Here is a 14,324-nt window from a genome sequence, read left to right as displayed (position 1 = left end):
AAGATTTTTTAAGTTGCTATATGATTTTTTTTTCTTATAGCTGTCACAAGATGAAGGTAGAGGCACATTATACAAATACAGACCTGAAGAAGTAGATATTGATGTAAGTATTAGTATGATATATATTGTCAGTACTCTGTCGTATTCTCTGCCAAAAACACTGGAAATAAGCATGACCACAAAACTTCTTTCTCCCAAGTCCTCCAAAATGACATCAGATAAATTCATATTTTATGTGTGTGCTCTAAATTATTATTCCCTGCCCTCTACGTCCCACTGCTCCCTATTGTTAGCAGTCCAACATATTAAGCATCACTTAAATGAAAGCAAAAACTGTTTCTGATTTTTAGAAGTTACAGATTGGCTAGACACGGTGGCTCACACCTGTAGTCCCAGCACTTTGGTAAGCCGAGGCGGGCGGATCACTTGAGGCCAGGAGTTTGAGACCAGCCTGGGCAACATAGCAAGACCCTGTCTCTACTAAAAATACAAAAATTAGCTGGGCATGGTGGTACACGCTTGTAATCCCAGCTACTCGGGAGTCTGAGGCATGAGAATCTCTTGAACCCAGGAGGGAGAGTGCAGTGAGCCAAGATCACGCCACTGCACTCTAGCCTGGGTTATGGAGTGAGACCCTGCCTCAAAAAAAAAAAAAAAGTTATGGAAGACTGGAGACTGGAGACAAAGAATTGCTATGTTTTTCAGATAAAGTTCGGCCTTTAGAAATTTTATCACTACTTTTTAAATTTAGTTTCTTTTAAATCATATTTTAGATTGCTGATTTGCCATACATTCTTCCCTTGTTATACTCTTTTCTTTTTTCTTTTTTTTTTTTGAGTCAGGGCCTCTTGTCACCCAGGTTGGAGTGTAGTGTCATGATCTCAGCTCACTGCAACCTCCTCCTCCCAGGTTCAAGTGATTCTTGTGCCTCAGATACCCAAATAGCTGGGATTATGGGAGCACGCCACCATGCCCAGCTAACTTTTTGTATTTTTTTTTTAAGTAGAGACAGGGTTTTGCCATGTTAGCCAGGCTGGTCTCGACCTCCTGACCTCAGGTCATCCACCCACCTTGGCCTCCCAAAGTGCAGAGATTACGGGGGTGAGCCACCGAGCCCAGCCCCCCACTTTTTCTTTTTAACACCTTTCATTTTGTGTAGCCTGAGTCTTGTTGTCTGACAAAAAGATAAGATAGTTATTTTAATAGATAAATGGCAAAGAAGGTAAAGTCTCAAATTTCTTGCTTATGTGTCATTATGCTGTAAAGTTGGGGACATATTTCCAATTTGTCCAGTGTTTTCATTTTGAAACATTAAAACTGGTTTATTGTACTATTGAAATTTTATTAGAATACCTTCTTGTACTTTCATAATTAAGAAATTAGGGTAATATTAAGAATTTAAACACTAAAACCTGATGAAAGTTATTTTTCTCCATTAATAATATTTTTATTTGTATTTCAATTAGAAGTGATCTATTGTTTATATTATTTTCTAAGAATCTAAGAGCATGATTTTTTAAATATATAACAATAGAATCCAGTAAGCATTTTAATTAAGGACTGCATATATCACTTAACCTATTTAGCAGATTGTAGAGGCAAAATGCTTGCATGCCTATTTTTTAAGCATTCTATCTTTATAAGCTATATTTTAACTTTTATTGACTGAAATAAAGATTTTTGGTCTTATAATGACTGCCTACCTCCAATTACAGAAAAAATAAAAAATTGCTGGCCGGGCGCGGTGGCTCACGCTTGTAATCCAGACTTGGGAGGCGAGGGGCGGATACGAGGAGGAGATCGAGACACGGTGAAACCCGTCTCTACTGAAAAAAAAATTAGCTGGGCGTGGTGGCGGGCGCCTGTAGTCCAGCTACTCGGAGAGGCTGAGGCAGGAGAATGGCGTGACGGGAGGTGGAGCTTGCAGTGAGCGGATCGCCACTGCGCTCCAGCCTGGGGACAGAGCAAGACTCTGTCCAAAAAAAAAAAAAAAAAAAAAAAAAAAAAAAAAAAAAAAAATAAAAAATTGCTAACAAGACATCTTCTCTTATAACCTAGGCCAAGTTAAGCCGATTATGTGAACAAGATAAAGTGGTGCATGCTCTGGAAGAGAAACTTCAGCAACTCCACAAGGAGAAAGTAGGACAATTATGTTTATTATCTACAATTGATGTTACTTAATATGATTATTATCAGGACACTGATAAGTAAAAAGAATTAATACAATGATGCAGAACATTAAGTGTAATTCTTTTTATTATAATAGTACACGCTTGAACAAGCTTTGCTATCAGCCAGCCAAGAGATAGAAATGCATGCAGATAACCCAGCAGCCATTCAGACAGTGGTGTTACAAAGGGATGATTTACAAAATGGACTGCTTAGTACGTGTCGAGAACTTTCTCGAGCCACTGCCGTAAGTAGATTTTTTTTTTCCCCTAATAAAAGTGGCTTAAATATGTAGTTCTATTTTCTTCTCTTTTATTAATACTGGGCTCTCTTTAGGGTTCTTCTTTATTATTATAGCAAAAAATATTAATTTGTTATTAGTGTGCTTCTGTTTAGGAACATAAAATTAAAAGATTATTTAATTAGTGGGCATTCTGTTATTTATTTATTTACTTATGAGACAAGGTCTCACTCTGTCACCCAGGCTGGAGTACGGTAGTTTGACTATAACTCACTTGTAGCCTGAATCTGTTGGACTCAAGTGAGTGCTTCAGCCTCCCAAGTAGCTGGACTACAGGCTGGCACTACTACACCTGGCTAGATTTTTTTTTTTTTTTTTTTTTTTTTTTTTTTTTTCATAGAAATGGGGCCTCACTATGTTGCCCAGGCTGGTCTCAAACTCCTGGTCTCAAGTGATTCTCCTGGCTTGGCCTCCCAAAGTGCTGTGATTACAGGTGTAAGCCACCACACCCAGCCAAACATTTTGTCCTTTGTGAAATGGGTGTTTTACAGGGCAGATAAGTACTCCTGTTTATTGCATTAAGAAAATAAGTAGTCTGGATGCGGTGGCTCCCTCCTGTAATCCTAGCACTTTGGGAGGCCAAGGTGGGTGGATCACCTGAAGTCAGGAGTTCAAGACTAGCCTGACCAACATGGTGAAACCCCATCTCTACTAAAAATATAAAATTAGCCAGGTGTGGTGGCACGCACCTGTTTTGAGGCAGGAGAATCATCTGAGCCCGGGAGGCAGAGGTTGCAGTGAGCTGAGATCGCGCCATTACACCCCAGCCTGGGCAACAAGACTGAAACTCTGTCTCAATCAATCAATCAATAGAAATATAAATAGCAAGGCTGGGTGCGGTGGCTTACACCTGTAATCCCAGGACTTTGGGAGGCCGAGGCAGGTGGATCACTTGAGGTCAGGAGTTCTAGACTAGCCTGGCCAACATGGTGAAACCTCGTCTCTAGCAAAATGCAAAAATTAGCTGGGCATGGTGGCAGGTGCCTGTAATCCTAGCTACTTGGGAGGCTGAGGCACAAGAATTGCTTGAACCCAGGAGGCAGAGGTTGCAGTGAGCCAAGATCATGCCACTGCACTCCAGCCTGGGCAACAGAGTGAGACTCTTATTTCAAAAAAAAAAAGAAATATACATAACAGAACCTTGTAACTCATGGCCATATAACTATGACTGTGAGTCTCTTGGAATTAACAAATCTAAAAGTCTTAACTTGCAGCTTATAAATTGAGTGTTTTATGAGTTTAAACAGCTGGCTTTAGATCCTATGATGTGGTCATCTCTAGAAACATAGTAACAGCACCAGTCCAAGCAGCTCTTTTGAAAGAGAAATCTTAGGAAAAACTGCCATGTTATATAAAACTGCTCCCAAACCCTTGTCTGTACCTTCAATGGGCTAGGGAGCAGCTATCTTTTAAGAAGGGCCACAGACAGTATAGCTTAATTTAGAGGAGTCTTTCCAGGCTGGCAAGATCCCAGAATCTCAACTTGGCTTCTATTCTGAACCCTGAATTCCAAACATGAGCTATTTTTAAAGGAATATACCATGATTTTGAAATCATTGAAAACTTAGTTTGAGGAATTCTTAAATACCTTATATTTCTATTTCCATTTTTAAAATACTGTTATTTCTGTTGTCTCATTTGAGTCTTAATTATATTGTCATGTTTAGACTTTTTTAAAATTTAATATCCTTTCCATTGTGAGTATCTTGAAATAAGAAACTATGTGTCATTCACATTGGATGAATGATTGAGCTGAATGACTCACCCAAGGTTACAAAGCTAATAAACAATATACCTAAAACTCAAATCCAGATCTTCTTACCACAGTTCTGAAGACTTAGATCTACATGGATTTCTGTAATATAGTCACAAAGAAAATATAAGCACCTGAAATACTGTCTACAAGGAAGTAATACTGAGCTAATCAAGGATAGGTAGGATTTGGATACAACGAGAAGAGAAGTGAAGAGTGGTTTATTCAAATAATACAAAACAGCTTAAGCCACGGCAAAGATGAGAACATAGGAGACATGTTTGGAAAAGGAGGAAATAGAACTAACTGCCTGACTGGGATAGAGGATTCCTGTGAGAGGATAGAAAATGTGAGCTTAGAAAGGGAAAATGGGGTTAAACTGTCAATGCCAAGCTAATGAGAAGCTCAGGGTCTCTGTGACAACTTGGGTCAAATCAAAATGGTAGGCTCTACAGACATTTAGTTGGAAACTATTTAATGATTTGGTGTCTGCTCTTGAAATTCGAATTTTAGGGAATCCCTTTCCTTATCAACTGGGATTAATAAATCTCATCAGTAGGCTTAGAATTTGCTCCATCTCAAGGTTAACTTTAGCCCAGATGGGAAATTTGTTAAAAATATGTTAATAGAAATGAATTTTGCCAGGAGTGCTGGCTGCCGTCTGTAATCTCTGTACTTTGGAAGGCTGAGGCAGGAGGATTGCTTGGGCCCAGGAGTTTGAGACCAAACTGGGCAACTTAGGGAGACCCTATCTCTACAAGAAACAAAAAAGTAGCCGGGCATGGTGGTGTACACCTGTGATCCTAGCTACTTAGGAGACTGAGGTGGGAGGATCTCTGAGCCCAGGAGGTCAAGGCTGCGTGATTGTGCCACTGCATTCCAGCCTGGGTGATAGAGTGATACACTGTCTCTAAAACAAAATCATTAATAATAGAAGGCCAGGCATGGTGGCTCACGCCTGTAATCCCAGCACTTTGGGAGGCCGAGGTGGGTAGATCACAAGGTCAGGAGTTCGAGATTAGCCTGGCTGACACAGTGAAACCCCGCCTCTAATAAAAATACAAAAATTAGCCAGGCATGGTGGCAGACGCCTGTTATCCCAGCTACTCGGGAGGCTGAGGCAGGAGAATTGCTTGAACCCGGGAGGCGGTGGTTGCAGTGAGCCGAGATTGTGCCATTGCGCTCCAGCCTGGGCGACAGAGCGAGACTCCATCTCAAAAAAAAAAAAAAAAAGGCCGAGCGCGGTGGCTCACGCTTGTAATCCCAGCACTTTGGGAGGCCGAGGCAGGCGGATCACGAGGTCAGGAGATCGAGACCACGGTGAAACCCCGTCTCTACTAAAAATACAAAAAATTAGCCGGGCGTGGTGGCGGACGCCTGTTGTCCCAGCTACTCGGAGGCTGAGACAGGAGAATGGCGTGAACCGGAGAGGCGGAGCTTGCAGTGAGCTGAGATTGCGCCACTGCACTCCAGCCTGGGCGACAGAGCGAGACTCCATCTCAAAAAAAAAAAAAAAAAAATGGTAATAATAAATAGAAAATAGGCCAGGCAGGTGCAGTGGCTCAAGCCTGTAATCCTAGCACTTTGGGAGGCCTAGGCGGGCAGATCACCTGAGGCCAAGAGTTCAAACCAGCCTGACCAACATGGAGAAACCCCGCCTCTACTAAAAATACAAAATTAGCTGGGCACGGTGACTCATGTCTGTAATCCCAGCTACTCAGGAGGCTGAGGCAGGAGAATCACCGGAACCCGGGAGGCTGAGGTTGCGGTGAGCCGAGATCGCGCCATTGCACTCTGGCCTGGGCAACAAGAGCGAAACTCCGTCTCAAAAAAATAAAATAAAATAAATGAAATAGAATAAAATAAAATTTGATCTTGTTTGAGTATCCCTTTTTCTGGTTTTTAGCTTATGTAATCACTTTCCTGGTTTCTTTTTCCTTGCCTTCAACAATAATCAGTGGTTATGACAAACCCTCATAATATATTCTTCTAAGACAAGTCTTATTGCATAGAATACAAACTATGTTATTTGTGCCTTTATGTAAACTTATTTATATTTGTAGCTTAAGGCTGCAAATGTTAGCATGTGCATAACATCATACTGGGCATATGGTTGGCACTCAGTGAATGTTGATTAGATTTAAATTTGAATTACATTTTTGCTGGCAGAATCTCAAAGGATTTCACTGAATCTTTCAGTCAATTCATAGTACTAGTTCAAATCTAAGCCCCAAGCATAAGGGGTATAACATTAGCACCTTTGTAGATGAAAGCTGTGGTTCTGAAAACATCTTCTCCTCACCTGGTAGGCCACAAAAGTACACAAAACTAGGATTAGCACAAGGGAAACATGTAAAGCAGTGTTCCCTATACTTTTTATTTATTTTTATTTTATTTTAGGTTTGGGGGTACATGTGTAGGTTTGTTAACTTTGTCTGTTGTGTGATGCTGAGGTTTGGAGTAGAATGAGCCCATCACCCAGGTACCTAGCATAGTACCCGATTTCAACCTTTATACCCCATTCTTTCCCCAACCTCAGTAGTCCCCAGTTTCACTGTTACCATCTTTATGTCCATGAGTACCAGTGTTTAGCTTCCACCTGTAAGTGAGAACATACGGTATTTGGTTTTCTTTTCCTGCATTAATTTACTTAGGATAATGGCCTCTGGCTGCATCCATGATGGTGCAAAGGACATGATTTCATTCTTTGTTATGGTTGTGTAGTACCATGGTATACATGTACCACATTTTCTTTATCCAGTCCACCATTGATGGGCATCTAAGTTTGTTCCATGTCTTTGCTATTGTAAATAGTTCTGTGGTGAACATGCAAGTGCATGTGTATGTTTGGTAGAAAGATTTGCTTTCTTTTGGATATACTTTTGGATATATACCAGTCAATGCAATTGCTGGGTCAAGTGGTACTTCTGATTTGAGTTCTTTGAGAAATCTCCAAACTGCTGTCCATAGTGGCCAAACTAATTTATATCTCCACTCACTGTTAAAAGCATTTCCTTTTCTCTGCAGTCTTGCCAGCATCTGTTTGTTTGGTTTTTTTTAGATTTTAATAGTAGCCATTCTGATGAATGTGAGGTGGTATCTCATTGTGATTTTAATTTGTATTTCTCTGATGATTAGTGATATGGAGCATTTTTATATGCTTATTATCCACTTGTATGTCTTCCTTTAAGTGTCTGTTCATGTCTTTTGCCCATTTTTTAAAAGGGTTGTTTTGTTTTTTCCTTGTTCAATTGCTTAAGCTCCTTATAGATTCTGGATATTCAATCTTTGTCGGATGCATAGTTTGCGAGTATTTTCTCTCATTCTGTAGGCTGTTTACTCCGTTGATAGTTTCTTTTGCCTTACAGAAGCTCTTTAATTAGCTCCCACTTGTCACTTTTTGTTTTTGTTGCTATTACTTTTTTCTTTTTTCTTTTTTTTTGTTTTTTGTTTTTTGGGTTTTTTTTTTTTTTTTTGAGACAGAGACTCACTCTGTTGCCCAGGCTAGAGTGCAGTGGCGCGATCTTTGCTCACTGCAACCTCCACCTCCCAAGTTCAAGCAATTCTCGTGCCTCAGCCTCCCAAGTAGCTGGGATTATAAATGCCCACTACCAAGCCTGGCTACTTTTTGTATTTTCGGTAGAGACAGGGTTTCACCATGTTGGCCAGGCTGGTCTCGAACTCCAAGCCTCATGTGATCTGCCCACTTCGGCCTCCCATAGTACTGGAATTATAGGTGTGAGCCACCATGCCTGGCTAAAGGATTCTTATAGTTTGAGGCCTGACACTTAAATCTTTAATCCATCTTGAGTTAATTTTTATATACGGTGAAAGTAACGGGTCAGTTTCATTCTTCTGCATATGGCTAGCCAGCTATTCCAGCACCATTTATTGAATAAGAAGCTCTTTCCCCATTGCTTATTTTTGTCAATTTGATCAAATATCAGATGGCCATAGGTGTGTGGCTTAACTTCTGGGTTTTATATTCTGTTCCCTTGGTCTGCGTCTGTTTTTGTACCAGTACCATGAAGTTTTAGTCTGTAGCTTTATAGTATAGTTTGAAGTCAGGTAGTATAATGCCTCTGGCTTTGTTTTTGTTTAGGATTGCTTTATCTGTTTGGACTCTTGGTTCGATATGAATTTAAGAATTTTTTTCTAGTTCTGTGAAAAATGATGGTAGTTTGATAGGAATGACATTGAATCTGTAGATTGCTTTGGGCAGTATGACCATTTTAACAATATTGATTCTTCTAATCCGTGAGCATGGAATGTTTTTCCATTGGTTTGCATCATCTATGATTTCTTTCAACAGTGTTTTGTAGTTCTTCTTACAGACATCTTTCACCTACTTGGTTAGATGCATTCCTAGGAGTGTGTGCGTGTGCGTGCGTGCATGTGTGTGTGTTATAAATGGGATTGCATTCTTGATTTGGCTCTCAGCTTGAACATTATTGGTGTATAGAAATGCCAGTGGTTTTTATACATTGATTTTGTGTCCTGAAACTTTCCTGAAGTCATTTATCAGTTGTAGGAGCCTTTTGATAGGGTCTTTAGGGTTTTCTAGGTGTAGATCACATTGTCCGTGAAAAGAGGTAATTTGACTTCTTTTCCTATTTGGATGCATTTTATTTCTTCCTCTTGCCTGATTGCTCTGTCTAGGACTTCCAGTACTATGTTGAGTAGGAGTGGTGAGAGTGGGCATCCTTGTCTTTTTCCAGTTCTCAAGAGAAATGCTTCCAGTTTTTGTCCATCTCAGTGTGATGTTGGCTGTGTATTTGTCATAGATGGCCTTTACTATTTTAGGGCATATTCCTTCAATATGGATTTATTTCTTAAGGGTTTTTATCATGAAGAGATGCTGGGTTTTATCAAAATCCTTTTCCATGTCTACTGAGATGATCATATGTTTTTTGCTTTTTATTCTGTTTACTTGTTGACTCACATTTATGATTTGCATATGTTGAACCAATCTTGCATCTTAGAAATGAAGCGTACTTTATCATGGTGAATTAACTTTTTGATATGCCGCTGAATTTGGCTTGCTGGTATCTTGTTGAGGATTTTTGCATCTATGTTCATCAGGGATATCGACCTTTGTTTCCTTTCTCCTTTGTGTCTTTACCAAGTTTTGGTATCAGGGTGATGTTGGCTTCATAGAATGAGCTAAAGAAGAGACCCTCCTTCTTCTTATTTTTTTGGAATAGTTTCAGTAGAATTAATACCAGCTCTTTGTACATCTGGTAGAAATCGGCTATGAATCCATCTGATCCGTGCCCTTTTTTGTTTGGCAGGTCTTTTATTACAGATTCAATTTCAGAACTCAATATTGGTCTGTTAAGTGTTTCAGTTTCTTCCTGATTCAATCTTGGGAGATTGTATATTTCCAGGAATTTATCTATTTCATCTAGATTTTCTAGTTTGTGTGCGTAGTGGTGTTCGTAATCGTCTCTAAGAATCCTTTGTATGTCTGTGGGATCCATTGTAATGTCACCTTTGTTGCTTCTCATTGTGCTTATTTGGATCTTCTTTTTTTCTTTATTATTCTAGCTAACAGTCTGTCAATCTTGTTTTTGTTTTCAGAGAACCAACTTTTGGTTTCCCCCAGGCTGGTGTGGTGGCTCACGCTTGTAACCCTAGCACTTTGGGAGGCTGAGGTAGGCAGATTACTTGAGCCCAGGAGTTTGGGACCATCCTAAGCAATATGGTGAAACTCCATCTCTACAAAAAAAAAAAAAAAAAAAACTAGCCGAGCACAGTGGTGTGTGCCTGGAGTGCCAACTACTCCGGAGGCTGAGGCAGCAGGGTGACCTGAGCCCAGAGAGGTCCCGGACAACAAAGTGACACCCTGTCTCAAAAAACAAAACAGAAGAAAATCCACAAAAAAGCCAACAGAAGTGTGGCACAGTAATAGTTATTTATTTAAATCTTCCCCTGTGTGCTAGCCTTTCTATTTTTATTATATCTAGAATTTTTAACAATAAAAAGCAAGTTTTGTTTCATAGAAAACATTAGAGAAGAAACTAAACACGAGAGTTAAAGATTACAAATAGCTAAAACATAGAATGACTACCATTGTGGTCATAAACTAGAAATTTAAAATATGGATAGCTTTATAATTGTGGCTGATAGTTGAGCCTCACTTTATAGTTTGAGTTGGTGCCCTTTTAAACATCTTTTTAGTGTGTTTCAAGTCCAAGGCTAAGTGAAAAAATAATAAAAAAAGTAAACATCTTTTTAGGTTAAAAAAAGCCAGTGTAGTCATTAGATAGTATAATAAGAGGCATGCCATGTGCTTAATAAGTAGTGATTTTATTTGAGAAGCAGTTACATGACAAGTATAAATTCGTTAAAAAAAAATTATTTTTTTAAAAACTCCTCAAATAATTAAGCACGTTCTTCAAATGTGAGCCAGGAAATCTCTACATCCTGAAGGTAAAATGAAAAAAATGAATAAATCAGACATAACTTTCTTTTGATTGACCTGAAAAATCAACTGCTTCTAATACCAGTTGGCAGGACTGTTATGGTGGGGTATTAGTGACCAAAAAATTAACATTTTAATTTTTTTGCCTGATCCTCGAAATATACCAGTAAAATTAATTTAAATATCATAAGGCTTTAATTTTCCAAGATATAGTGGTGGGCATTAATTTGTAATATTAATTAAAGTTGGAAAGAGATGTTTGAGTTTAAATTAGGAAGTTAATGAGTAATTATGCTACATCTATTGCCTCTCCCTCATTTTGATATTGAAAACCTATGTCAATACTTTTCCAAAGTTACAGGTTTTATTTTTTAATGAAAAGCAGAAAAATGAATTGACATTTCTTAAATTAAAACTTAGAAACCATAATTGAGAAGCAAACCAGAAGTAAAACAGTTTATTAGCTCTAAGGATAATAGTAATTATTTACTTTTTTTTACTATAGCCACCTATAGTCTTACAATATTTACTTGATAATTAAAAAAAGAGGCAATGTGACAGTTAAATACAGAGGAAAGAATTTGAGATTTGTGTCTAGTGTATTGTGTAACCATTCCCTTGAGTAGATTTTGTTGTAAATTGCCATTGATTTTAGATAAGAAAAGGAAAGTTTTCCTTATATTAAAAACTTGGAAATGCATCATTAGTTTTGATTTTTTTTTTTAATAGAATTTTTTTGTAGAGATGAGATCTCCCTATGTTGCCCAGGCTGGTCTTGAATTCCTGAGCTCAGGAGATTCTCCCACCTCAGCCTCCCAAACTGCTGGGATTACAGGCATAAGCCACCATGCCTGGCCATTAATCCTTTCTTAATAAAGGACATAGTATATATCTGCTGTATAGCTGTCTAGCTAAATATTAAAATCTTTAACTGATTTTTTTGGAAATCTGGAATTTCATTACATTTAAGTATTTAGACCTACTTCACTTTCTCCCCTACACAATGGCCAAGTCTTGTCTCAGTACAGACTGTATAGAAGTAAGCACTATTAAAATTTACTTGTTCCATACCCTAAACTTAGACAATTTTTTTTTTTTAAATCTTGGCCAGGCCTGCTGGCTCCTACATGTAATCCCAGCACTTTGAGAGGCTGAGGCAGGAGAATTGCTTTAGCCTAGGAGTTCAAGACCAGCCTGGACAACATAGTGAGACCTCAAGTTTACGAAAGATTAAAAAACAATAGCCCAGCATGGTGATGTGCACCTGTACTACTCAGGAGACCAAGGTGGGATGATTGCTTGAGCCTGGGGAGTTGAGGCTGCAGTGAGCTGAGATCACACCACTGCACTCCAGCCCAGGTGACAGAGTAAGAAAAAAGTCGGGCCTGGCACAGAGGCTCACACCTGTAATCCCAGTTCTTTGGAAAGATTGCTTGAGCCCAGGAGTTCAAGACCAGCCTGAGCAACATGGTGAAACCTCAAATTAAAAAATTATCTGGGCATGGTGGTGCAAACCTGTAGTCCTAGCTACTTGGGAGACTGAGGCAGGAGGATCGCTTGAGCCCAGGAGTTCAAGGCTGCAGTGAATTATGGTCATGCCACTGCACTCTAGCCTGGGCAGCAGAGCAAAACCCTATCTCTAGAAGACTCTGCAGCAGTCCCTCCTCCTGCCCAACACGTACACTATTTTTTTCTTTTCTTGGAATATAACATGTTCTCAGGAAAGCACACAGTTTAGGAGTTTAGCCAATATCTATATCGAGACATTGAATTTTACTAGCATGCCAGAGGCTCCTCTCCCAAAAGGAACACTACCAGACTTTTTTCTTTTCTTCTTTCTTTTCCTTTAATTTTTTTAAATTGTTTTAGAGACAGGGTATTGCTACATTGCCCAGATGGGAGTGCAGTGGCTATTCACAGGTGCAGTCGTAGCACACCACAGCCTCCAACTCTTAGCCTCAAGTGATCCTCCCCCTGCCCAGTCTCCTGAGTAGCTATAGCCTAGCACCTGACATTTAAACTATAGATGAGTTTTGCCTATTTTTGAACTTGTTTTTTGGAGACAAAGTCTCTTACGCAGGCTGGAGTACAATGGCACAATCTAGGCTCACTGCAACCTCCACCTCGCTCAAGCGATCCTCTCACCTCAGCCTCCCAAGTAGCTGGGACTACAGACATGCGCCACCATACCTAATTTCTGTATACTTTGCAGAGATGGGATTTCACCATGTTGCCTAGGCTGGTCTCAGATTCCTGGGCTCAAGCGATCCATCCATCTCAGCCTCCTAAACTGCTGGGATTACAGGCATGAGCCACTGCACTCAGGCTTGAACTTTATGTGAAGTGTAACCATATACTCTTTGCCTGGCTTCCTTTAACTTACGAGGTTCATCCATATAGTTCCAGATTGAAAGAATTCATTCAGGCCGGGCACGGTGGCTCAGGCCTGTAATCCCACCACTTTGGGAGGCCGAGGCGGGCAGATCGCTTGAGGTCAGGAGTTCAAGACCAGCCTGACCAACATGGAGAAACCCCATCTCTACTAAAAATACAAAAATTAGCCGGATATGGTGGCGCATGCCTGTAATCCCATCGACTCAGGAGCCTGAGGCAGGAGAATCGCTTGAACCCTGGAGGCAGAGGTTGCGGTGAACCGAGATCACACCATTACACTCCAGCCTGGGCAACAAGAGTGAAACTCCATCTAAAAAAAAAGAAGGCTGGCCACAGGTGGCTCATGGCTGTAATCCTAGCACTTTGGGAGGCTGAGGCGGGCGGATCATGAGGTCAGGAGATTGAGACCATCCTGGCTAACACGGTGAAACGACGTCTCTACTAAAAATAAAAAAAAATTATCCAGGTGTGGTGGTGCACACCTATAGTCCCAAGTATCCCAGCTACTCTGGAGGTTGATGCAGAAGAATCACTTGAACCCAGGAGGCAGAGGTTGCAGTGAGCTGAGATCGTGCCACTGCACTCCAGCCTAGGCGACAGCACAAGACTCCATCTCAAAAAAGAGTTCATTCATTCTCTCTTTTTTTTTTTTGACACGGAGTCTCGCACTGTCGCCCGAGGTGGAGTGCAGTGACACCATCTCGGCTCACTGCAACCTCCACCTCCCAGGTTCAAGCGATTCTCCTGCCTCAGCCTCCCAAGTAGCTGGGACTACAGGCACCCACCACCATGCCCAGATAATTTTTTTGTATTTTTAATAGAGACAGGGTTTCACTATGTTGACCAGGCTGGTCTTAAACTCCTGACCTCGTGATCCCCCTGCCTCAGCCTCCCAGAGTGCTGAGATTACAGGCGTGAGCCACTGCACCTGGCCTTCATTTATTCTCTTAACTGTATAGCTTGTCATCCTCTACTTTTTATTGAAAGCACTATTTTGTGGCAAGTACTTGAGATTTTAAGGTAATTGTATATTTGAAAAGTATTAGCCCTTTTAAATTATCTTGCTATATTTGCTTTTTGACCACAAATAAGTAAGGTCATATTTAAAGATTATTAGCATGGTACTCATATAATCTAGTAGATTCTTTAATGAAATACCCAGCCAGATGTTGGGAGGAAATGTGTTGTGCCATTGCTGCCCTTTCCTCGCTGTCCTCTGTTGTCTTGTGTTCCTACCTATCTGGTAATCATGTTTGAGGAGCTGAGGTAAAGACAGAAACAGG

General features: G+C 40.2%; 1 protein-coding gene across 15 annotated transcripts in view; it reads left to right on the top strand.

Moving 5' to 3' along the window:
• Positions 1–14,324, top strand: part of PLEKHA5 (pleckstrin homology domain containing A5) — a 251,562-nt gene that overhangs the window by 193,097 nt on the left and 44,141 nt on the right. For 14 of the 15 annotated variants that reach the window (XR_004028349.1, XM_030804993.1, XM_030804988.1 and 11 more), the window contains 3 exons: positions 41–103; positions 2,059–2,139; positions 2,267–2,416. Coding sequence is in view for 13 of the 15 variants with exons in the window: in XM_030804993.1 (XP_030660853.1) it covers positions 41–103; positions 2,059–2,139; positions 2,267–2,416 (294 nt within the window). In the remaining 2 variants the exon portion in view is untranslated. Of the gene's footprint in view, positions 1–40; positions 104–2,058; positions 2,140–2,266; positions 2,417–14,324 lie in introns of those variants that run through there. The other variant, XR_004028350.1, reaches the window with a different exon arrangement.

The sequence above is a fragment of the Nomascus leucogenys genome, chromosome 23 (genome assembly GCF_006542625.1).
Source record: "Nomascus leucogenys isolate Asia chromosome 23, Asia_NLE_v1, whole genome shotgun sequence".
NCBI lineage: Eukaryota > Metazoa > Chordata > Mammalia > Primates > Hylobatidae > Nomascus > Nomascus leucogenys.
Note: the sequence above shows the minus strand (reverse complement) of the source record. Positions and strands in the feature narration are given on the sequence as shown.